We start from the raw sequence: 25,170 nt of genomic DNA, 5'->3' as shown, positions 1-25,170 counted from the left end.
TCCGTGTGCTGTGCACTCAGAATGTACAGTCCATGTCCAGACAGGATCAGCACCCGTCCGGGTGACTGCTCAGTGTGATCCCGTTACAGAGCACATCATTTACTTCTCATTCTCTGTGTGAATCTGTCAGTCCCCAATATGTTCACTGTTACTCTTCACAGATAATCTCTGATCTTGCTGATAAGGGAGAGCGGGTGGACAGTTCTAAACTCCTCCTGAGCCTGGTGATGGAGAAAGGCTCCCGTGCCCGAAAGGTGATGTGGGAAACCTTTGTGAAAATGAGGATTGGTGTCCCAAAGTTGGACAAAATACTAAAAGAAATACAGGAACATGGTGAGATAGTATCAGAGATTAATTTAATTTTGGAATCAAACATTATGTACTTATAATTTGAGGAATTGAAACGTGTCAAATTGTTTAAATCCGAACAGGTTGTGTTCCGGTCCATCGACCTGTACCGGAGATTCCCAGTGAGCTGAAAGGTAAGTGAAGAAACCGCTGTTTCCACCGAAGGTTGATATTATGTAGGGCCATGTCGTTGTTGAGCCACAGGGATTTAATCGGGTAAATGTTCCACCATGACACAGCGCACAGTGAGACACAGGGAAAAATGTTTGCTGGAGGGAGAGTTTGCACAGGACAGTATGAGGAACCACACACAGAGTTGGTGAGTTTGCTGAAAGGGATCACTCCTCTTTGGACAAAGATGTTAATTTTCAAAAGGTACCAAAGGAAGTTTTCAAACTGCTCACGTTTCTGTCACCTGAGTTACTGCTTTTCCAGTCCACGTTCAGACAATACAACCCTTCCGATTCCCTGCACTAAGGATTTGGTAAATCTCGACAATTTCCCTGCAAACTTATTCTTCACTGTTCTTCATGCTGTTTGCCGAAGGAACAGTCACGGCAGTGACATTCCCACATCTATTTCTGAATACAGAACAGACTCTCTCCCTGATTATTGAAGAAAATTGTTTCTCCAACTGTCACATTCTCTAAAGTAAACATTTCAACAATGATTTTTTTCCTACGCTCCCCGTTTCACCCGAATACGTTGTCTGGAGAGCACACACACTCCCTGACAGGTCCTGACACATTGTGAGACCCTCCACACTCCTGATAGCTTCTGACACACTGTGAGACCCCACACAGCCCTGGCAGGATCCTGACACACTGTGAGACCCCACACACCCCTGACAGGGTCCTGACACACTGTGAGACCCCACACACCCCTGACAGGGTCCTGACACACTGTGAGACCCCAAACACTTCTGGCAGGATCCTGACACACTGTGAGACCCTCCACACTCCTGATAGCTCCTGACACACTGAGATCCCACATAACCCTGACAGAGTCCTGACAGACTGTGATGCACCACACACGCCTGACAGGGTCCTGATTCATTGGAATCTAGGATGAGAGGGGATCTGATTGAAACATATATAATTATTAAAGGATTCGACATGCTAGAGGCAGGAAACATGTTCCCAGTGTCAGTGGACCAAAACCAGAGGCCACAGTTTAACAATAAGGAGTAGGCCATTTAGAACAGAGTTCAGGAAAAACTTTTTCATCCAGAGAGTTGTGGATCTATGGAATGCTGTGCTCCAGAAGGCAGTGGAGACCAATTCTCTGGATGCTTTCAAGAATGAGTTAGATAGAGCTCCTAAAGATTGCGGAGTCAAGGGAAATGTGGAGAAGGCAGGAACGGGGTACTGATGGTGGATGATGTGGACTCAGACCCCACACACACCTGGTATGATCCTGAAACAGTGTGAGACCCCACACACCCCTGGCACGGTCCTGACAGGATGTGAGACTCCACACTCCTAACCGGATACTGACACATGCTGAAAACCCTCACACTCCTAAAGAGGTTCTGACCCACTACGAGACTGCACACATCCATGACACGGTCCTGACACACTGTGAGACCCCACACAACCCTGACAGGGCCCTGACACACAGTGAGACCCCACACACTCCTGACAGGGTCCTGACACACTGTGAGATCCCACACACCCCTGACAGGGTCCTGACACACTGTGAGACCCCACACAACCCTGACAGGGCCCTGACACACAGTGAGATCCGACACACCACTGACAGGTTCCTGACACACTGTGAGACCCCACACAACCCTGACAGGGCCCTGACACACAGTGAGATCCGACACACCCCTGACAGGGTCCTGACACGCTGTGAGACCCCACACAACCCTGACAGGGCCCCGACACACTGTGAGACCCCACACACCACTGACAGGTTCCTGACACACTGTGAGACCCCACACAACCCTGACAGGGCCCCGACACACTGTGAGACCCCACACACCACTGACAGGTTCCTGACACACTGTGAGACCCCACACAACCCTGACAGGGCCCCGACACACTGTGAGACCCCACACAACCCTGACAGGGCCCCGACACACTGTGAGACCCCACACAACCCTGACAGGGTCCTGACACACAGTGAGATCCGACACACCCCTGACAGGGTCCTGACACGCTGTGAGACCCCACACAACCCTGACAGGGCCCCGACACACTGTGAGACCCCTCACAACCCTGACAGGGCCCTGACACACAGTGAGATCCGACACACCACTGACAGGTTCCTGACACACTGTGAGACCCCACACAACCCTGACAGGGCCCTGACACACAGTGAGATCCGACACACCCCTGACAGGGTCCTGACACGCTGTGAGACCCCACACAACCCTGACAGGGCCCCGACACACTGTGAGACCCCACACACCACTGACAGGTTCCTGACACACTGTGAGACCCCACACAACCCTGACAGGGCCCCGACACACTGTGAGACCCCACACACCACTGACAGGTTCCTGACACACTGTGAGACCCCACACAACCCTGACAGGGCCCCGACACACTGTGAGACCCCACACAACCCTGACAGGGCCCCGACACACTGTGAGACCCCACACAACCCTGACAGGGTCCTGACACACTGTGAGTCCCAACATACCCATGACACGGTCCTGACACACGGTGAGACCCCATACAACCCTGACAGGGCCCCGACACACTGTGAGACCCCACATACCCATGACACGGTCCTGACACACGGTGAGACCCCATACAACCCTGACAGGGCCCCGACACACTGTGAGACCCCACATACCCATGACACGGTCCTGACACACGGTGAGACCCCATACACCCCTGACAGGGCCCCGACACACTGTGAGACCCCACATACCCATGACACGGTCCTGACACACGGTGAGACCCCATACACCCCTGACAGGGCCCCGACACACTGTGAGACCCCACACACCCCTGGCAGGGTCCTGACACACTGTGAGACCCCACACACCCCTGACAGGGTCCTGACACACATTGAGACCCCACACACCCCTGACAGGGTCCTGACACACATTGAGACCCCACACTCCCCTGACAGGTTCCTGACACACTGTGAGACCCCACACTCCCCTGACAGGGTCGTGACACACTGTGAGACCCCACACACCACTGACAGGTTCCTGACACACTGTGAGACCCCACACAACCCTGACAGGGCCCCGACACACTGTGAGACCCCACACAACCCTGACAGGGTCCTGACACACTGTGAGTCCCAACATACCCATGACACGGTCCTGACACACGGTGAGACCCCATACAACCCTGACAGGGCCCCGACACACTGTGAGACCCCACATACCCATGACACGGTCCTGACACACGGTGAGACCCCATACAACCCTGACAGGGCCCCGACACACTGTGAGACCCCACATACCCATGACACGGTCCTGACACACTGTGAGACACCACACACACCTGACAGGGCCCCGACACACTGTGAGACCCCACACACCCCTGGCAGGGTCCTGACACACTGTGAGACCCCACACACCCCTGACAGGGTCCTGACACACATTGAGACCCCACACACCCCTGACAGGGTCCTGACACACATTGAGACCCCACACTCCCCTGACAGGTTCCTGACACACTGTGAGACCCCACACTCCCCTGACAGGGTCCTGACACACTGTGAGACCCCACACACTCCTGACAGGGTCCCGACACACTGTGAGACCCCACACACCCCTGACACGGTGTCGACACATTTTGAGAACCCACTCCCCACCACCCCGCCAGGGTCCCGACATGCTGTGAGACACTAGACACACCTGACAGGTTCCTGAGACACTGTCAGACGCGACACTCCCCTGACAGTTTCCTGATACACCATGACATCCCACACACACCTGATAAGGTCCTGATACACTGGAATCTAGAAGGATGCGAGCGAATCAGATTGAAACATATAGGATTTTTAAGGGATTGGACACGCTAGAGACAGGAAACATGTTCCCGAGGCCACAGATAACAATAAGGGGTAGAGCATTTAGATGAGAGTTGAGGAAAAACATTTTCACCCAGAGAGTTATGGATCTATGGAATGCTCTGCTTCAGAAGGCAGTGGAGGCCAGTTCTCTGGATGTTTTCAAGAAAGAGTTAGATAGAGCTCTTAAAGATTGCGGAGTCAAGGGATATGGGAAGAAGGTGGGAACAGGGTACTGATTGTGGATGATCAGCCATGATCACATTGAATGGAGATGCTGGATCAAAAGGCTGAATTGCCTACACCTGCACCTATTGTCTATTATCAATTGACAAACCGTGAGACCTCATACACTCCTGGCAGGATCCTGACAAACTGTGAGACCCCAGACACACCCCTGACAGGGTCCTAACACACTGTGAGACCCCACACACCCCTGACAGGGTCCTGACACACTGTGAGACCTCACACACCCCTGACAGGGTCCTGACACACTGTGAGACCCCACACACCCATGACAGGCTCCTGACACACTGTGAGACCACACACACCCCTGACAGGGTCCTGACACACTGTGAGACCCCACACAACCCTGACAGGGTCCTGACACACTGTGAGTCCCCACACACCCCTGACAGGGTCCTGACACACTGTGAGACCCCACACACCCTTGACAGGGTCCTGACACACACTGAGACCCCACACACCCATGACAGGCTCCTGACACACTGTGAAACCCCACACACCCCTGACAGGGTCCTGACACACTGTGACTCCCCACACACCCCTGACAGGGTCCTGACACACTGTGAGACCCCACACAACCCTGACAGGGCCCCGACACACTGTGAGACCCCACACAACCCTGACAGGGCCCCGACACACTGTGAGACCCCACATACCCATGACACGGTCCTGACACACGGTGAGACCCCATACAACCCTGACAGGGCCCCGACACACTGTGAGACCCCACATACCCATGACACGGTCCTGACACACGGTGAGACCCCATACACCCCTGACAGGGCCCCGACACACTGTGAGACCCCACATACCCATGACACGGTCCTGACACACGGTGAGACCCCATACACCCCTGACAGGGCCCCGACACACTGTGAGACCCCACATACCCATGACACGGTCCTGACACACGGTGAGACCCCATACAACCCTGACAGGGCCCCGACACACTGTGAGACCCCACACACCCCTGGCAGGGTCCTGACACACTGTGAGACCCCACACACCCCTGACAGGGTCCTGACACACATTGAGACCCCACACACCCCTGACAGGGTCCTGACACACATTGAGACCCCACATACACTTGCCAGGGTCGTGACACACTGTGAGACCCCACACTCCCCTGACAGGTTCCTGACACACTGTGAGACCCCACACTCCCCTGACAGGGTCGTGACACACTGTGAGACCCCACACACTCCTGACAGGGTCCCGACACACTGTGAGACCCCACACACCCCTGACACGGTGTCGACACATTTTGAGAACCCACTCCCCACCACCCCGCCAGGGTCCCGACATGCTGTGAGACACTAGACACACCTGACAGGTTCCTGAGACACTGTCAGACGCGACACTCCCCTGACAGTTTCCTGATACACCATGACATCCCACACACACCTGATAAGGTCCTGATACACTGGAATCTAGAAGGATGCGAGCGAATCAGATTGAAACATATAGGATTTTTAAGGGATTGGACACGCTAGAGACAGGAAACATGTTCCCGAGGCCACAGATAACAATAAGGGGTAGAGCATTTAGATGAGAGTTGAGGAAAAACATTTTCACCCAGAGAGTTATGGATCTATGGAATGCTCTGCTTCAGAAGGCAGTGGAGGCCAGTTCTCTGGATGTTTTCAAGAAAGAGTTAGATAGAGCTCTTAAAGATTGCGGAGTCAAGGGATATGGGAAGAAGGTGGGAACAGGGTACTGATTGTGGATGATCAGCCATGATCACATTGAATGGAGATGCTGGATCAAAAGGCTGAATTGCCTACACCTGCACCTATTGTCTATTATCAATTGACAAACCGTGAGACCTCATACACTCCTGGCAGGATCCTGACAAACTGTGAGACCCCAGACACACCCCTGACAGGGTCCTAACACACTGTGAGACCCCACACACCCCTGACAGGGTCCTGACACACTGTGAGACCCCACACACCCCTGACAGGGTCCTGACACACTGTGAGACCCCACACACCCATGACAGGCTCCTGACACACTGTGAGACCCCACACACCCCTGACAGGGTCCTGACACGCTGTGAGACCCCACACAACCCTGACAGGGTCCTGACACACTGTGAGTCCCCACACACCCCTGACAGGGTCCTGACACACTGTGAGACCCCACACACCCCTGACAGGGTCCTGACACACTGTGAGACCCCACACACCCATGACAGGCTCCTGACACACTGTGAGACCCCACACACCCCTGACAGGGTCCTGACACACTGTGAGACCCCACACAACCCTGACAGGGTCCTGACACACTGTGAGTCCCCACACACCCCTGACAGGGTCCTGACACACTGTGAGACCCCACACACCCTTGACAGGGTCCTGACACACACTGAGACCCCACACACCCATGACAGGCTCCTGACACACTGTGAAACCCCACACACCCCTGACAGGGTCCTGACACACTGTGACTCCCCACACACCCCTGACAGGGTCCTGACACACTGTGAGACCCCACACAACCCTGACAGGGCCCCGACACACTGTGAGACCCCACACAACCCTGACAGGGCCCCGACACACTGTGAGACCCCACATACCCATGACACGGTCCTGACACACGGTGAGACCCCATACAACCCTGACAGGGCCCCGACACACTGTGAGACCCCACATACCCATGACACGGTCCTGACACACGGTGAGACCCCATACACCCCTGACAGGGCCCCGACACACTGTGAGACCCCACATACCCATGACACGGTCCTGACACACGGTGAGACCCCATACACCCCTGACAGGGCCCCGACACACTGTGAGACCCCACATACCCATGACACGGTCCTGACACACGGTGAGACCCCATACACCCCTGACAGGGCCCCGACACACTGTGAGACACCACACACCCCTGGCAGGGTCCTGACACACTGTGAGACCCCATACACCCCTGACAGGGCCCCGACACACTGTGAGACCCCATACACCCCTGTCAGGGTCCTGACACACTGTGAGACCCCACACACCCCTGGCAGGGTCCTGACACACTGTGAGACCCCACACACCCCTGACAGGGTCCTGACACACATTGAGACCCCACACACCCCTGACAGGGTCCTGACACACATTGAGACCCCACATACACTTGCCAGGGTCGTGACACACTGTGAGACCCCACACTCCCCTGACAGGTTCCTGACACACTGTGAGACCCCACACTCCCCTGACAGGGTCGTGACACACTGTGAGACCCCACACACTCCTGACAGGGTCCCGACACACTGTGAGACCCCACACACCCCTGACACGGTGTCGACACATTTTGAGAACCCACTCCCCACCACCCCGCCAGGGTCCCGACATGCTGTGAGACACTAGACACACCTGACAGGTTCCTGAGACACTGTCAGACGCGACACTCCCCTGACAGTTTCCTGATACACCATGACATCCCACACACACCTGATAAGGTCCTGATACACTGGAATCTAGAAGGATGCGAGCGAATCAGATTGAAACATATAGGATTTTTAAGGGATTGGACACGCTAGAGACAGGAAACATGTTCCCGAGGCCACAGATAACAATAAGGGGTAGAGCATTTAGATGAGAGTTGAGGAAAAACATTTTCACCCAGAGAGTTATGGATCTATGGAATGCTCTGCTTCAGAAGGCAGTGGAGGCCAGTTCTCTGGATGTTTTCAAGAAAGAGTTAGATAGAGCTCTTAAAGATTGCGGAGTCAAGGGATATGGGAAGAAGGTGGGAACAGGGTACTGATTGTGGATGATCAGCCATGATCACATTGAATGGAGATGCTGGATCAAAAGGCTGAATTGCCTACACCTGCACCTATTGTCTATTATCAATTGACAAACCGTGAGACCTCATACACTCCTGGCAGGATCCTGACAAACTGTGAGACCCCAGACACACCCCTGACAGGGTCCTAACACACTGTGAGACCCCACACACCCCTGACAGGGTCCTGACACACTGTGAGACCCCACACACCCCTGACAGGGTCCTGACACACTGTGAGACCCCACACACCCATGACAGGCTCCTGACACACTGTGAGACCCCACACACCCCTGACAGGGTCCTGACACGCTGTGAGACCCCACACAACCCTGACAGGGTCCTGACACACTGTGAGTCCCCACACACCCCTGACAGGGTCCTGACACACTGTGAGACCCCACACACCCCTGACAGGGTCCTGACACACTGTGAGACCCCACACACCCATGACAGGCTCCTGACACACTGTGAGACCCCACACACCCCTGACAGGGTCCTGACACACTGTGAGACCCCACACAACCCTGACAGGGTCCTGACACACTGTGAGTCCCCACACACCCCTGACAGGGTCCTGACACACTGTGAGACCCCACACACCCTTGACAGGGTCCTGACACACACTGAGACCCCACACACCCATGACAGGCTCCTGACACACTGTGAAACCCCACACACCCCTGACAGGGTCCTGACACACTGTGACTCCCCACACACCCCTGACAGGGTCCTGACACACTGTGAGACCCCACACAACCCTGACAGGGCCCCGACACACTGTGAGACCCCACACAACCCTGACAGGGCCCCGACACACTGTGAGACCCCACATACCCATGACACGGTCCTGACACACGGTGAGACCCCATACAACCCTGACAGGGCCCCGACACACTGTGAGACCCCACATACCCATGACACGGTCCTGACACACGGTGAGACCCCATACACCCCTGACAGGGCCCCGACACACTGTGAGACCCCACATACCCATGACACGGTCCTGACACACGGTGAGACCCCATACACCCCTGACAGGGCCCCGACACACTGTGAGACCCCACATACCCATGACACGGTCCTGACACACGGTGAGACCCCATACAACCCTGACAGGGCCCCGACACACTGTGAGACCCCACACACCCCTGGCAGGGTCCTGACACACTGTGAGACCCCACACACCCCTGACAGGGTCCTGACACACATTGAGACCCCACACACCCCTGACAGGGTCCTGACACACATTGAGACCCCACATACACTTGCCAGGGTCGTGACACACTGTGAGACCCCACACTCCCCTGACAGGTTCCTGACACACTGTGAGACCCCACACTCCCCTGACAGGGTCGTGACACACTGTGAGACCCCACACACTCCTGACAGGGTCCCGACACACTGTGAGACCCCACACACCCCTGACACGGTGTCGACACATTTTGAGAACCCACTCCCCACCACCCCGCCAGGGTCCCGACATGCTGTGAGACACTAGACACACCTGACAGGTTCCTGAGACACTGTCAGACGCGACACTCCCCTGACAGTTTCCTGATACACCATGACATCCCACACACACCTGATAAGGTCCTGATACACTGGAATCTAGAAGGATGCGAGCGAATCAGATTGAAACATATAGGATTTTTAAGGGATTGGACACGCTAGAGACAGGAAACATGTTCCCGAGGCCACAGATAACAATAAGGGGTAGAGCATTTAGATGAGAGTTGAGGAAAAACATTTTCACCCAGAGAGTTATGGATCTATGGAATGCTCTGCTTCAGAAGGCAGTGGAGGCCAGTTCTCTGGATGTTTTCAAGAAAGAGTTAGATAGAGCTCTTAAAGATTGCGGAGTCAAGGGATATGGGAAGAAGGTGGGAACAGGGTACTGATTGTGGATGATCAGCCATGATCACATTGAATGGAGATGCTGGATCAAAAGGCTGAATTGCCTACACCTGCACCTATTGTCTATTATCAATTGACAAACCGTGAGACCTCATACACTCCTGGCAGGATCCTGACAAACTGTGAGACCCCAGACACACCCCTGACAGGGTCCTAACACACTGTGAGACCCCACACACCCCTGACAGGGTCCTGACACACTGTGAGACCCCACACACCCCTGACAGGGTCCTGACACACTGTGAGACCCCACACACCCATGACAGGCTCCTGACACACTGTGAGACCCCACACACCCCTGACAGGGTCCTGACACACTGTGAGACCCCACATAACCCTGACAGGGTCCTGACACACTGTGAGTCCCCACACACCCCTGACAGGGTCCTGACACACTGTGAGACCCCACACACCCTTGACAGGGTCCTGACACACACTGAGACCCCACACACCCATGACAGGCTCCTGACACACTGTGAAACCCCACACACCCCTGACAGGGTCCTGACACACTGTGACTCCCCACACACCCCTGACAGGGTCCTGCTACACTGTGACTCCCCACACACCCCTGACAGGGTCCTGACACACTGTGAGACCCCACACACCCCTGACAGGGTACTGACACACTGTGAGACCCCACACACCCCTGACAGGATCCTGACACACACTGAGACCCCACACACCCCTGACAGGGTACTGACACACTGTGAGACCCCACACACCCTTTGACAGGATCCTGACACACACTGAGACCCCACACACCCCTGACAGGGTCCTGACACACTGTGACTCCCCACACACCCCTGACAGGGTCCTGCCACACTGTGACTCCCCACACACCCCTGACAGGGTCCTGACACACCGTGAGACCCCACACACCCCTGACAGGGTACTGACACACTGTGAGATCCCACACACCCTTGACAGGGTCCTGACACACACTGAGACCCCACACACCCATGACAGGGTCCTGACACACACTGAGACCCCACACACCCCTGACAGGGTCCTGACACACGGTGAGACCCCACACACCCTTGACAGGGTCCTGACACACACGGAGACCCCACACACCCATGACAGGCTCCTGACACACTGTGAGACCCCACACACTCCTGACAGGGTCCTGACACACTGTGAGACCCCACACACCCCTGACAGGGTCCTGACACACACTGAGACCCCACAGACCCCTGACAGGGTCCTGACACACTGTGAGACCCCCCACACACCTGGTATGATCCTGAAACAGCGTGAGACCCCACACACCCCTGACACTGTCCTGACAGGATGTGAGACCCCACGCTCCTAACCGGATACTGACACACTCTGAGACCCCTCACACTCCTAAACAGGTTCCTGACACACTACGAGACTCCACACAACCCTGACAGGGTCCTGACACACTGTGAGACCCCACACACCCCTGACAGGGTCCTGACACAGTGTGATACCCAACACACCCCTGACAGGGTCCTGACACACTCTGAGACCCCTCACACTCCTAAACAGGTTCCTGACACACTACGAGACTCCACACAACCCTGACAGGGTCCTGACACACTGTGATACCCAACACACCCCTGACAGGGTCCTGACACACTGTGAGACCCCACACATGCCAGGTAGGGCGCTGACAACCTGTAAGACCCCATACACCCCTGACAGTGTCCTGATACACTGTGGGACCCCATACGCCCCTGACAGGATACTGACGCACTGTTAGACCCCACACAAACCTGGCAGGGTCCTGACACTCTGTGAGACCCCACACAAATCTGACAGGTTCCCGACACACTGTGCCTTCCCCATACATCCCTGGCAGAGGCCAGACACAGTGCAAAACCCCAAATACCCCTGATAGGTTTTGAACACACTTTGAGATCCCACGCACCCCACCCACCCACAGTGCATGTTCTGATCAGCAAAGCTACTTCTTTGTACTTTGATTCAGTGAGAGGGGAGGGGGAGCTGTGATTCTCCGACCTGTTTCTTTGACAGAATGCCCACCACCCTCTTCTCTATCTCGATACGCCACATCAACACTGGGGATTAAAAGATGCTTCCTCAGGAGCAATGATATCTGTGGCAGTAGTGGGAGTTTATCCAGTACGGGACAGTCGGGGGACAGTAAACTACCAGGAAAATACTCTCCTTCACAGCACAATTAATGTGGAAATGTGATGACCTGGTGTTTATCTGGACCAGGCCTCTCTGTCCAGTCAGCGGTCTGTTAATCAAAATTTACTGTACTGAACGAGCATCCATTGATGAATCCATTAATGCAACAGCTTTGAGCTAACTCTTGTGTGATTAAATACTGAGTTCTGAGTTGAGGCATCTGACAGTTTGTCCACTGTCTGTTCCCATGGAAGATGTTCAACAGAAACACAAGGAGACTCTGCGGGCACAAACTGAAACACTGAGAGTGAACACGATCCTGATGAGGGAAAAGGTGAAGGTTTTCCAGCTGGTTGATCGATACGCTGAGCTCACGGTCATTTCTACTGTTCGAGATTGGACACTGGTGGAACATGAGCTGCTGGCAAGAGGCAGAGACCACGAGGAGTGGAGAGAAAAGCATCTGCAGAGAGAGCTGGAGAAAATCAGCACAGAACATCTGTTTCAGAGAAAATACTCAAATAGCATATGGGGCCAAAAGATCCGCGGATGTTCAGCCACAGTGGCCGGAGTCCCGGGGATCGGGAAAACAACAATGGTACAAAAGATTGTTTATGACTGGGCCACGGGGAAAATATACCAACAATTCCAGTTTGTCTTCAGTTTCAAATTCCGGGATTTAAACTCCATTAACTGCAGAATAAACCTGAAGGAACTGATTCTGAATCAGTATCCTTACTTTGGGAATATCCTGAGAGAGGTCTGGAAGAACCCAGAGGGATTGTTGTTTATATTTGATGGTTTGGATGAATTCAATGACATAATTGACTTTCCGGACAGTTGGAGAGGCACAGAAGCTCGATCCACATGCACAGATCCTGAATTCAAGTGCAAGGTGTCTGACTTTGTGTACAGTTTAATCCAGGGCAAGCTGCTCCCCGGGTGTTCAGTGCTGGTGACCACCCGTCCCACTGCGTTACATTTATTGGAAAAGGCTGAGATCAGTATCCAAACTGAAATCCTTGGATTTTCTGGTGAGGAACGGAAGAAATATTTCATCAGACATTTTGAAGATCAGACGGTTGCGGAAGCTGTTTTCAAACACGTGAAGGAGAATGAGATCCTGTACACCATGAGCTACAACCCCTCCTACTGCTGGATCCTTGCTCTGGCACTGGGTCCCTTCTTCACACAAAGAGTCAGGGACCCGCAGCGTATTCCCAAGACCATCACTCAACTGTACTCCTACTATATTTACAACATCCTGAAAAACCACAGCCGTGAGAGTGAGAACCCCCGTGATGTGTTACTCAGGGTTGGTCAGATGGCCTTCAGAGGAGTGTCCAGGAGGAAGATTGTGTTTACAGATGGAGATTTGATCAAGCACAATCTGCAGCCTTCCCAGTTCCTGTCCGGGTTCCTGATGGAGCTTTTGGAGAGAGAGGATTCTGCCCGGAGCGTGGTGTACACATTCCCACACCTCACCATCCAAGAGTTTGTAGCTGCAGTCGCACAATTCCTGAATCCACATCCCGTGGATATCCTGAAATTCCTCACTGAAGTCCACAACACAACAGATGGGCGATTTGAGGTATTTCTCCGTTTTGTTGCTGGTCTCTCTTCCCCAATGACAGCTCGGGGCCTGGAGGAGTTTCTGGGTCCATTTCCTCATGAAACAACCTGCCGGGTGATTGACTGGGTGAAGGAGGAGGTTAAACGCCAGAGTAGAAACACTGAGAGTGAAGCTGGTAAAAGGAGCCTCCTGAACACATTGCACTACCTGTTTGAGTCTCAGAATCGTGGACTGGCCCAGGCCTCACTGGGATCAGTGGAAACACTTTCATTCCGTGGAATGACACTGACCCCGATTGACTGCGCGATCCTGTCTTATGTAATCGGACTCTGTGATACAATAACACACCTCGATCTACAGAAGTGCCACATTCAGTGTGAAGGAATCCAGCGGCTGGGACCCGGTCTGCACAAGTGCCAGGAGTTGAGGTAACTTGATTTATCTCTCACTCTGAACTGTGAAACTGTCTCATTGTGTTGCTTCAATGTAAAGGTATTTGGGTTAAACTGTGATAAATCAGATTGTGATGAACTGTGACCAATTACCAGGGGATCGGTCAGTAATTCCCCAAGGACGGGAGGGTTCTGTGGTTCCTTGTGAAGGGATGTTGAAGACTTCATCAGATCAGTGAACAACGGCTATTAGTTTAATGGTAGTAAATCACAGGAATGGCTGTGTTTCTCTCTGCCTGTGACACTTCCATTGACAATGTTCCTTCTCACTGTTACTGACACCCAGACCGACACTGACTGCAGCAGGTGGGTCAGAGATTCACACCCCCTTCCCGGTGAGGGACAAGAGACCGTCAGCAGACTGTCCCAGTGAGAAGGAAAGAAATACCATTGTGAGATTGTCCTCCCACTGTCCTTCCCGTGTGTGGCTTTGCTCACTAACAGTTATGCAGAGAGCCAGGGCGCATCTCCTCTGGGTCTCTGTTCAGACCCAACACACACGTACAAAAAAATTTCTGCATCCTCTCGTCTTGTAGGATTGTTGTTTAGCCTTAGAATCCTCCTGTGGGACGTTTCATCCCAATCCCCCTTCGATTCTTAGGGATCTCATCCCAATCCCCATTCCTCCTGTGAGCTCTCTATTACCCTTTCCTCATCCTCCAGTGACATGTCTTTTTCCCACCCCCTTCCAGTGGGATCTTTCTTGCCCATCCCCCTTCTTTCCGTATGATCTCTCTTCCCCATTCCCCTTTCTCCTGTGGGTTCTCTTTTCCCCATCCCCCATCCGCCTGTGGGATTTCTCTTTGCCATCCCCCTTCATCCTGTGGGAAATCTCCTCCTCATCCCCTTTTCTGCTGTGGGATCTCTCTACCCCATCCCCCCTCCTCCTGTGGGAACTCTCCTCCCCATTCCCCTTCCTCCTGTGGGATCTCTCTGCCCCATCCCCCTTCCGCCTGTGGGAACTGTCCTTCCCATATTCCTTCATAGAATCGTAAAATCATAGAACACTACAGCACAGAAAACAAGCCATTCGGCCCTTCTGCTGTGTGCGAAAACTTTATTCCGCTAGTCCCATTGACCTGCACCCAGTCCATAACCCTCCAGACCTCTCCCATCCATGCATCTATCAGATTTACTCTTAAAACTTAAGAATGAGTCCACATTTTCCACATCAGATGGCAGCTCTTTCCACACTCTCACCACCCTCTGAATGAAGAAGTTCCTCCTAATGCTCCCCCTGAACCTTTCCCCTTTCACGCTGAAGCCATGTCTTCTCATATTTATCTCTCCTAATCTATGTGGAAAGAGCCTATTCGCATTTACCCTGTCTATGCCCCTCGTAATTTTGTAAACCTATCAAATTCCCCCTCATTCTTCTGCGCTCCAAGGAATAAAGTCCTAACCTGTTCATTCTTTCCTTGCAACTCAACTCCTGAAGAGCTGGCAACATCCTAGCAAATCTTTTCTGCACACTTTCAGTCTTACTGATATCCTTTCTATAGTTCAGTGACCAGAACTGCACACAGTACTCCAAATCTGGCCTCACCAATGCCTTATACAACCTCACCATAACATCCCAACTCCTATACTCAGTACTTTGATATATGAATGCCAGGATGCCAAAAGCCTTCTTTACAACCCAATCTGCCTGTGATGTAGGCCAATAGGGTTTCAGGGAAACTTTCAGGGAATTATGTATCCGAACTCCCAGATCCCTTTATTCCTCCGCACTCCTCAGTGCCCTAGCATTTACTGTGTATGTCCTACCTTGATTTGTCCTTCCAAAATGCAACACCTCACACTTGTCTGCATTAAATTCCATCTGCCATTTTTTGGCCCATTTTTTCCAGTTGGTCCAGATCCCTCTGCAAGCTTTGAAAGCCTTCCTCACTGTCCACAACGCCTCCAATCTTAGTGTCATCAGCAAACTTGCTGATCCAATTCATAACACTATCATCTAGATCATTGATATAGACAACAAACAACAATGGTCCCAGCACAGATCCCTGAGACATACCACTAGTCACAGGCCTCCGTCTGAGAAGCAATCATCCACTACCACTCTCTGTCTTCTCCCACACAGCCAATTTTGAATCCACTCTACAACCTCTCCATGGATACCTACTGTCTGAACGTTCTGAACTTACTTCCCATGTGGGACCTTGTCAAAAGCCTTACTAAAGTTCATGTAGACAACATCCACAGCCTTTCCTTCATGTGCATTCTTGGTAACCTTCTCGAAAAATACTACAGGATTCATTAAACACAATCTGCCATGAAAAAAGCCATGCTGACTATCTTTAATCAGCCCTTGGTTGTCCAAATCCTTGTATATCTGATCTCTCAGAATGCCTTCCAATAATTTACCTAATACCGATGTCAGGCTCACTGGACTGTAATTAACTGGTGTACTTATGGAGCCTTTTTCAAACAACGGAACAACATGAGCTACCCACCAATCCTCCGGTACCACACCTGCGGTGAAGGACATTTTAAATATCTCTGTCAGGACCCCTGCAATTTCTACACTAGTCTCTCTCAAGGTCCAAGAAAATATCATGTTAGACCTGGGGGATTTATTTACCTTTATTCACTGTAAGGCAGCAAGCACCTCCTCCTCTTTAATCTCTAAATGTTCAATAGAACATAGAATAGTACAGCACATTGCAGGCCCTTCGGCCCACAATGTTCTGCCGACCCTCAAATCCTGCCTCCCATATAACACCCCTCCTTAAATTCCTCCATATACCTGTCTAGTAGTCTCTTAAACTGCACTAGTGTATCTGCCTCCACCACTGACTCAGGCAGTGCATTCCACGCACCAACCACTCTCTGAGTGAAAAACCTTCCTCCAATATCCCGCTTGAACTTCCCTCCCCTAAAGCCATGTCCTCTTGTACTGAGCAGTGGTGCCCTGGAGTAGAGGTGCTGGCTGTCCACTCTGTCTATTCCTCTTAATATCTTGTACACCTCTATCATGTCTCCTCTCATCCTCCTTCTCTCCAAAGAGTAAAGCCCTAGCTCCCTTAATCTCTGATCGTAATCCATACTCTCAAAATCAGGCAGCATCCTGGTAAATCTTCTCTGTACCCTTTCCAATGCTTCCACATCCTTCCTATAGTGAGGCGAACAGAACTGGACATACTGCTCCAAGTGTGGCCTAACTAGAGTTTTATAGAGCTGCATCATTACATCACGTCTCTTAAACTTTATCCCTTGACTTATGAAAGCTAACACCCCATAAGCTTTCTTAACTACCCTATCTACCAGCGAGGCAACTTTCAGGGATCTGTGGACATGTACCCCCAGATCCCTTTGCTCCACCACACTACAAAGTATCCTGCCATTTACTTTGTACTCTGCCTTGGAGTTTGTCCTCCCAAAGTGTACCATCTCACACTTCTCCGGGTTGAACTCAATCTGCCACTTCTCAGCCCACCTCTGCATCCTATCAATGTCTCTCGGCAATCTTCGACAGTCCTCTACACTATCTACAACACCACCATCCTTTGTGTCACCTGCGAACTTGCCAATCCACCCTTCTACCCCCACGTTCAGGTCGATAATAAAATTCACAAAAATTAGAGGTCCCAGAACAGATCATTGTGGGACACCACTAGTCACAACCCTCCAATCTGAATGTATTCCATCCACCACGACCATCTGCCTTCTGCAGGCAAGCCAATTCTGAATCCACCTGGCCAAACTTCCCTGGATCCCATGCCTTCTGACTTTCTGAATAAGCCTACCGTGTGGAACCTTGTCAAATGCCTTACTAAAATCCATGTAGATCACATCCACTGCACCACCCTCATCTATATGCCTGGTCACCTCCTCAAAGAACTCTATCAGGCTTGTTAGGCACGATCTGCACTTCACAAAGCCAAGCTGACTGTCCCTGATCAGACCATGATTCTCTAAATGCCCATAGATCCTATCTCTAAGAACCTTTTCCAACAGCTTTCTACCACAGATGTAAGGCTCACTGGTCTACAATTACCTGGACTATCCCTACTACCTTTTTTGAACAAGGGGACAACATTCGCCTCCCTCCAATCCTCCGGTACCATTCCCGTAGACAACGAGAACATAAAGATCCTAGCCAGAGGTTCAGCAATCTCTTCCCTTGCCTTGTGGAACAGCCTAGGGAATATTCTATCAGGCCCCATGGACTTGTCCATCCTAATGTATTTTAACAACTCCAACACCTCCTCTCCCGTAATATCAACATGCTCCAGAACATTAACCTCACTCATATTGTCCTCACCGTCATCAACTTCCCTCTCATTGGTGAATACCGAAGAGAAGTATTCATTGAGGACCTCGCTCACTTCCACGGCCTCCAGGCACATATTCCCACTTTTATCTCTAATCGGTCTTACCTTCACTCCTGTCATACATTTGTTCTTCACATAATTGAAGTATGCCTTGGAGTTTTCCTTTACCCTACTCGCCAAGGCCCTCTCATGCCGCCTTCTTGCTCTTCTTAGCCCCTTCTTAAGCTCCTTTCTCGCTACCCTATTTTCCTCAATAGACCCGTCTGTTCCTTGCTTCCTAAACCTCATGTATGCTGCAGTCTTCCACCTGACTAGATTTTCCACCTCACTTGTCACCCATGGTTCCTTAACCCTACCATTCCTTATCTTCCTCACCGGGACAGATTTATCCCTAACATCCTGCAAGAGATCCCTAAACATCGACCACATGTCCATAGTACATTTCCCTGCAAAAACATCATTCCAATTCACACCGACAAGTTCTATTCTTATAGCCTCATAATTTGCCCTTCCCCAATTAAAAAAATTCCTGTCCTCTCTGATTCTATCCTTTTCCATGATAATGCTAAAGGCCAGGGAGCGGTGATCACTGTCCAACAGATGCTCGCCCACTGACAGATCTGTGACCTGACCCGTTTCGTTACCTAATACTAGATCTAGTATGGCATTCCCCTTAGTCAGCCTGTCATCATACTGTGACAGGAATCTATCCTGGGGCAACAAACTCTTCCCCATCTAAACCCTTGCAATTAATCAAGTGCCAATCAATATTAGTTAAGTTAAAGTCACCCATGATAACAGCCCTGTTATGTTTTCACCTTTCCAAAATCTGCCTCCAATCTGCTCCTCGGTATCTCTGCTGCTACCAGGGGGGCCTATAGAATACCCTCAGTAGAGTAACTGCTCCCTTCCTGTTCTTGACTTCCACCCATACTGACTCAAAAGAGGATCCTGCTACATTACCCACCTTTTCTGCAGCTGTAATAGTATCCCTGACCAGTAATGCCACCCCTCCTCTCCCTTTCCCCCCTCTCTATCCCTTTTAAAGCACTGAAATCCAGGAATATTGGGAATCCATTCCTGTCCTGGTGCCAGCCAAGTCTCCGTAATGGCCACTACATCATAATTCCATGTATGTATCCATGCTCTCAGTTCATCACCTTTGTTCCTGATGCTTCTTGCATTGAAGTACACACATTTTAGCTCTTCTACCTTACTACCTTTATACCCTTTATTCTGCTGCTCTTTCCTCAAAGCCTCTCTATATGTCAGATCTGGCTTTACTCCATGCACTTCTTTCACTGCTCTATCGCTCCGGGTCCCATTCCCCTTGCAAATTATTTTAAACACTTCCGAACCATGCTAGCAAACCTACCAGCAAGGATATTGCTCCCCCTCGAGTTCAGGTGCAACCCATCCAATCTGTACAGGACCCACCTTCCCCAGAAGAGATCCCAATGGTCCAAAAATCTAAAACCCTGCCCCCTGCACCAACTCCTCAGCCACGCATTCAACTGCCATCTCCTCCAATTCTTCCCATCACTATCACGTAGTACTGGCTGCAATCCTGAGAACGCCACCCTTGAGGTCCTGTTCTTCAGACTTCTGCCTAGTTCTCGAAACTCACACTTCAGGACCTCATCCCTCTTCCTGCCGATGTCGTTGGTCCCAACATGTTTCACGACTTCTGGTTGCTTTCCCTCTCGTACCAGGATGTCATGCACCCGGTCAGAGACATCCCGGACCCTGGCACCTGGGAGGCAACAAACCATGCGGGTGTCCTTCTCTCGTCCACAAAATCTGCTGTCTGCTCCCCTGACTATAGAGTCTCCAATGATGACAGCTCTCCTCTTCTCCGTCCCACCCTTCTGCACCACAGGGTCAGACTCAGTGCCAGAGGCCCTGCCACCGTGGCTCACACCTGGTCGGTTGTCCTCATCAACAGCATCCAGGACGGTAAACTTATTATTCAGGGGAATAGCTACAGGGGTGCTCTGCACTACCTGTCTACTCTCCTTCGCTTTCCCACCTTGGACTGTCACCCAACGACCTGCTTCCAGCAGCCTAGGTGTGACTACCTTCCTGTAACTCTCATCTATGACTGCCTCATTCTCCCTTATGAGTCGAAGGTCATCCAGCTGCTGCTCCAGATTCCTCAAACGGTCTTCCAGATCGCCCAGCCGCATACACATGGCAGATGTGATTCTGCGGGAGAGGGGAGTTCCCCCAAGACTGCCACATCTCACAGGAGAGGCACATCACCGTCTCAGGAGGCATAGTAAAGGCCTGTCAAAGCCTCAAATCTCCACTCACTCACTGACCGCTTTCCACAGGCCGCTCCGCTTGAGCTACCCCTCTATTTATTTGTTTGAGCTGTTCAAACTGCTTGGTCACCTGACCTCGATTGCCCAATCAGCTGCTTTCTGCTGAGTCTGAGCTATTCAAATCTTGGTTGTCTTGATTGCACAGTCCAACTGCCAAAACTGCCAGAATCTCTCGAGTCAAAGCCTTCACTGGCCGACTCACTCACTGGCCGCATTCCATGACACTACTGTTTGTTTCCCTTAATTCCACATCCGCTATGCCAGTTTCCTGAGTAGACACTGACGCAAAAAAAAAAAAACTGTTTAAGATCTTCCCTATCTCGTGAGGCTCCACATATAGATGACCACTCTTATCTTCTCGGGGACCAATTTTGTCCTTTACAATCCTTTTACTCTCAATATACTTGTAGAAACCCTTCGGGTTTACCTTCACATTATCTGCCAACACAACCTCATGTCTTTTTGCCTTCCTGATTTCCTTCTTTAGTATTCCCTTATATTTTCTATACACTTCAAGTATCTCAATTGTTCCTTGTTGCATATACTTGCTAAACACCTACTTAACCAGACCGCAATATCCCTTGAAAACCAAGGTTCCCTATCCCTGTTAACTTTGCCTTTAATCCTGGCAGGAACATGCAAACTCTGGATGTAAGCAGAGTTCAGTAACTCCACTTACTGAACACATCCTTGTCAGAAAACAACTTATCCCTATCCACTCTTCTTAGATCCTTTCTTATTTCCACAAAAATGGCCCTTCTCCAATTTAGAACCTAAACTCGTGGACCAGTCCTATCCTTATCCATAATTAACTTGAAACTAATGACATTATGGTCACTGGACCCAAAATGTTCACCTACACATACTTCTGTCACCTGACCTGTCAGGTTCCCTAATAGGAGATCAGGTACTGCACCCTCCCTCATTGGCACCTCAATATATTGATTTAGAAAACTTTCCTGAACACGTTTGACAAACTCCACTCCATCTAACCCTTTCTCAGAGTGGATGTCCCCGTCGATATGTGGAAAGTTAAAATCCCCTACGATTACAACTTTCTGTTTCTTACATTGGTCAGCTACCTCTCTACAGATTTGCTCCTCCAATTCTCTCTGCCTGTCGGGCGGTCTATAATACAACCCTATTAGTGTGCTCACACCTTTCCCGTTCCTCAGCACCAATATGGCCTCTGTAGACAAGCACTGCATCTACGCACAGCTGTGATATTCTCCCTGACTCCTCCTCCCCCTTTAATCCCTCCCCCCCATCACGTCTAAAACAACAGATCCCCGGAACATGAAGCTGCCAGTCCTGCCCCTCCTGCAACCAAGTCTTACTAATAGCAATAATGTTGAAATAATCATGTGCCAATCCACAACATGAACTCATCTGGCTTACCATACAATATAACTTGCATTGAAATAGATACACCTGAGAACATTTCTATCACGTACAAACCTTTGATTTCTGTCTGTACATGTAGTCCTCGAATGACCCTTATCCTCCTCCACCTCACTATCTGCTCTAACACTCTGGTTCCCCTCCCCCTGCAATCTAGTTTATAACCCCCGGAGCAGAACTTGCTAACCTACCGGCAAGGATATTAGTTCCCTCCAGTTCAGGTGCAAACTGTCCAATTCGAACTGGTCCCACCTCCCCTGGAAGAAATTCCAATTGTCCAGAAACATGAACCCCTCCCTCATGCACCATCCCCTCAGCCACGTATTTAGCTGCATTATCTACCTATTTCTAGCCTCACTAGCACGTGGCATGGATAGCAATCCACCTGTGGGATCTCGCTTTCCCATTCCCCTTTCATCCTCTGGCCTCTCTGTTCCCACTCCACCTTCCTTCTAACTGTTGGATCTCTCATCCCCATTCCCCCTTCCTGCTGTGGGATCTCTCTTCTCCATACCCCTTCCTCCTGTGGGCTCTCTGTTCCCTATACACCTTCCTCCTGTGGGATCTCTCATCACCAGCTCCTTTCTTCCTGATGAATCTCTCTTCCTCATCCCCATTCCTACAGTGGAATCTCTCTTCTCCACCCCCCATACTCCTGTGAGATCTCTCTTCCCCAATCACTTTCACCCTGTGGGATCTCTCTTCCCCATCCCATTTCCTACTGTGCGATCTCTCTTCCCCATCCCCCTTCCTCCTGTGGTATCTCTCTTCCCCATCCCCCTTCCTCCTGTGGGATCTTTCTTCCCCATCCCCCTTCCTCCTGTGGTATTTCTCTTCCCCATCCCCCTTCCTCCTGTGGGATCTCTCTTCCCCATCCCCCTTCCTCCGGTGGGATCTCTCTTCCCCATACCCCTTCCTCCTGTGGGATCTCTCTTCCCCATCCCCCTTCCTCATGTGGGATTTCTCTTCCCCACCCCTTCCTGTAGGATCTCTCTTCCCCATCCCATTTCCTACTGTGGGATCTCTGTTCCCCATCACCTTACTCCTGTGGGGGCTCTGTTTCCATCCCCCCACTTCCTGTGGGATCTCTTTTCCTCATCCCCCTTCCTCCTGTGGAATCACTCTTCCCCATCCCCCTTCCTCCCGAGGAATCTCTCTTCCCAATCCCCTACATTGGGTGGGATCACTCTTCCCCATCCCCCTTCCTCCCGTGGCATCTATTTTCCCCATCCCTCTTCCTCCTATGGGATCTCTCCTACTCATCCCCCAACCTCATGTATGATCTCGCTTCCCCACCCACTTCCTCCTGTATCATCTCTCTTCCCCATGCCCCATCATCTATGGGATCTCTATTCCCCATTCCCATTCCTCCGGTGGGATCTCTTTTCCCCTTCCCCCTTCCACTTGTGGGATCTCTCTTCCCCATCTCGCTTCCTCCTTTGGGATCTCTCTTCCCAATCCCCTTCCTCCTGTGGGATATCTCTTTCCCATCAACTTCATGCTGTTGGAACACTCTTCCCCATCCCCCTTGTTCTGTGAGAAATCTCTTCCTCCGCTGGGTACTCTCTTCCCCATCCCCACTCCTCCAGCGGGATCGATTATTTTCCCCTTCCCCATTCACCTTCCTCCTATGGGGTCTATTTTCCCTTTTCCCCATCTTATGTGGGATCTAGCTTCCCCTTCCCATTTCCTCCTGTGGGCTCTCTCTTCACCATCCCCCTTCCTGCATTTGGGCCTCTGTTCCCATTCCCCTCTTCCTGTGGCATCTGTCTTTCTCATTTCTCTTCCTCCTGTGGGACCTCTCTCCTCCATCCCCGTACTTCCGTGGGATCACTCTTCCCCGTCCCCCTACCTCCGGTGGGATAACTCATCCCCATCCACATTCCTCTTTGAGATCACTCGTCCATCCAAAATCCTCCTGTGGGATCTCTCTTCCCCATTCCTCTTTCTCCTGTGGGATCACTCTTCGCCATACCCCTTCCTCCTGTTGGACCTCTCTTCCCCATCTCCCTTCCTCCGGTGGGATTTCTTCTCCATCCCCCTTTCTCCAGTGCGGCCTCTATTCCCTACCCCCCCCCCCCACTTCCTGTGAGGTCTCTTTTCCCCATCCACCTTCCTCCTTTGGGATCGCTCGTCCATCCGAAATCCTCCTGTGGGATGCCCCATCCCCATCCCCCTTCCTGTTGTGGGCTCTCTCCTCCCCATCAAAAACCTGCTGTTGGATTTCTCTTCCTCATCCCCCTTTCTCCTGTGGGATTCCCTTCCCCATACACTTTCCTCTTGTGGGATCTCTCTTCCCCAACCCCCTTCCTCCGGTGGGCTCTCTCTTTCCCATCCCCCCTCCTCCTGTGGGTCTCTCTTTCCGATCCCCCTTCCCCCTGTGGGATCTCTCTTCCCCATCTCCCTTCTATGAAATTGCTCTTCCCTATACCCTTCCTCATCTGGTATTTATCTTAGAAACCCCCTTTCTCCCTGTGGGATCTCTCTTCACCATCCCCCTTCCTTCACTTGCGGCTCTGTTCCCATTCCCCTCTTCCTGCGGCATCTGTCTTTCTTATCTCCCTTCCTCCCTTGGTATTTCTCTTCCCCATTCCCCTTCCTCCTCTGGAATCTCTCTTCCCCATCCGCCTTTCTACTTCGGGATCTCTCGTCCATCCGACTTCCTCCTATGGGATCTGTCTTCTCCATCCCCCTTCCACCTGTGGGTCCTCTGTTCCCATGTTCCCTCTTCCTGTGGGATCTCTCTT

The 25,170-nt window shown here is 51.7% G+C and overlaps 3 protein-coding genes across 3 annotated transcripts in view; 2 read left to right on the top strand and 1 right to left on the bottom strand.

Moving 5' to 3' along the window:
- The window catches only part of LOC140722975 (uncharacterized), a 32,593-nt gene extending 10,916 nt beyond the window's left edge, over positions 1-21,677 (top strand). Inside the window, exons 8-11 of the mRNA XM_073037598.1 lie at positions 162-333; positions 432-482; positions 12,651-13,235; positions 21,655-21,677. Coding sequence (XP_072893699.1) covers positions 162-333; positions 432-482; positions 12,651-13,235; positions 21,655-21,677 — 831 coding nt within the window. The remainder of the gene's footprint in view (positions 1-161; positions 334-431; positions 483-12,650; positions 13,236-21,654) is intronic.
- The window catches only part of LOC140722997 (NACHT, LRR and PYD domains-containing protein 3-like), a 299,766-nt gene that overhangs the window by 234,409 nt on the left and 40,187 nt on the right, over positions 1-25,170 (bottom strand). The gene's annotated exons all lie outside the window — the stretch shown is intronic.
- The window catches only part of LOC140722996 (NACHT, LRR and PYD domains-containing protein 3-like), a 725,328-nt gene that overhangs the window by 697,247 nt on the left and 2,911 nt on the right, over positions 1-25,170 (top strand). The gene's annotated exons all lie outside the window — the stretch shown is intronic.

Source organism: Hemitrygon akajei, unplaced genomic scaffold (genome assembly GCF_048418815.1).
Source record: "Hemitrygon akajei unplaced genomic scaffold, sHemAka1.3 Scf000096, whole genome shotgun sequence".
In the NCBI taxonomy this organism is placed as follows: domain Eukaryota; kingdom Metazoa; phylum Chordata; class Chondrichthyes; order Myliobatiformes; family Dasyatidae; genus Hemitrygon; species Hemitrygon akajei.
The sequence above is the reverse complement of the archived record's forward strand: the minus strand, read 5'-3'. Positions and strand labels throughout refer to the sequence as shown.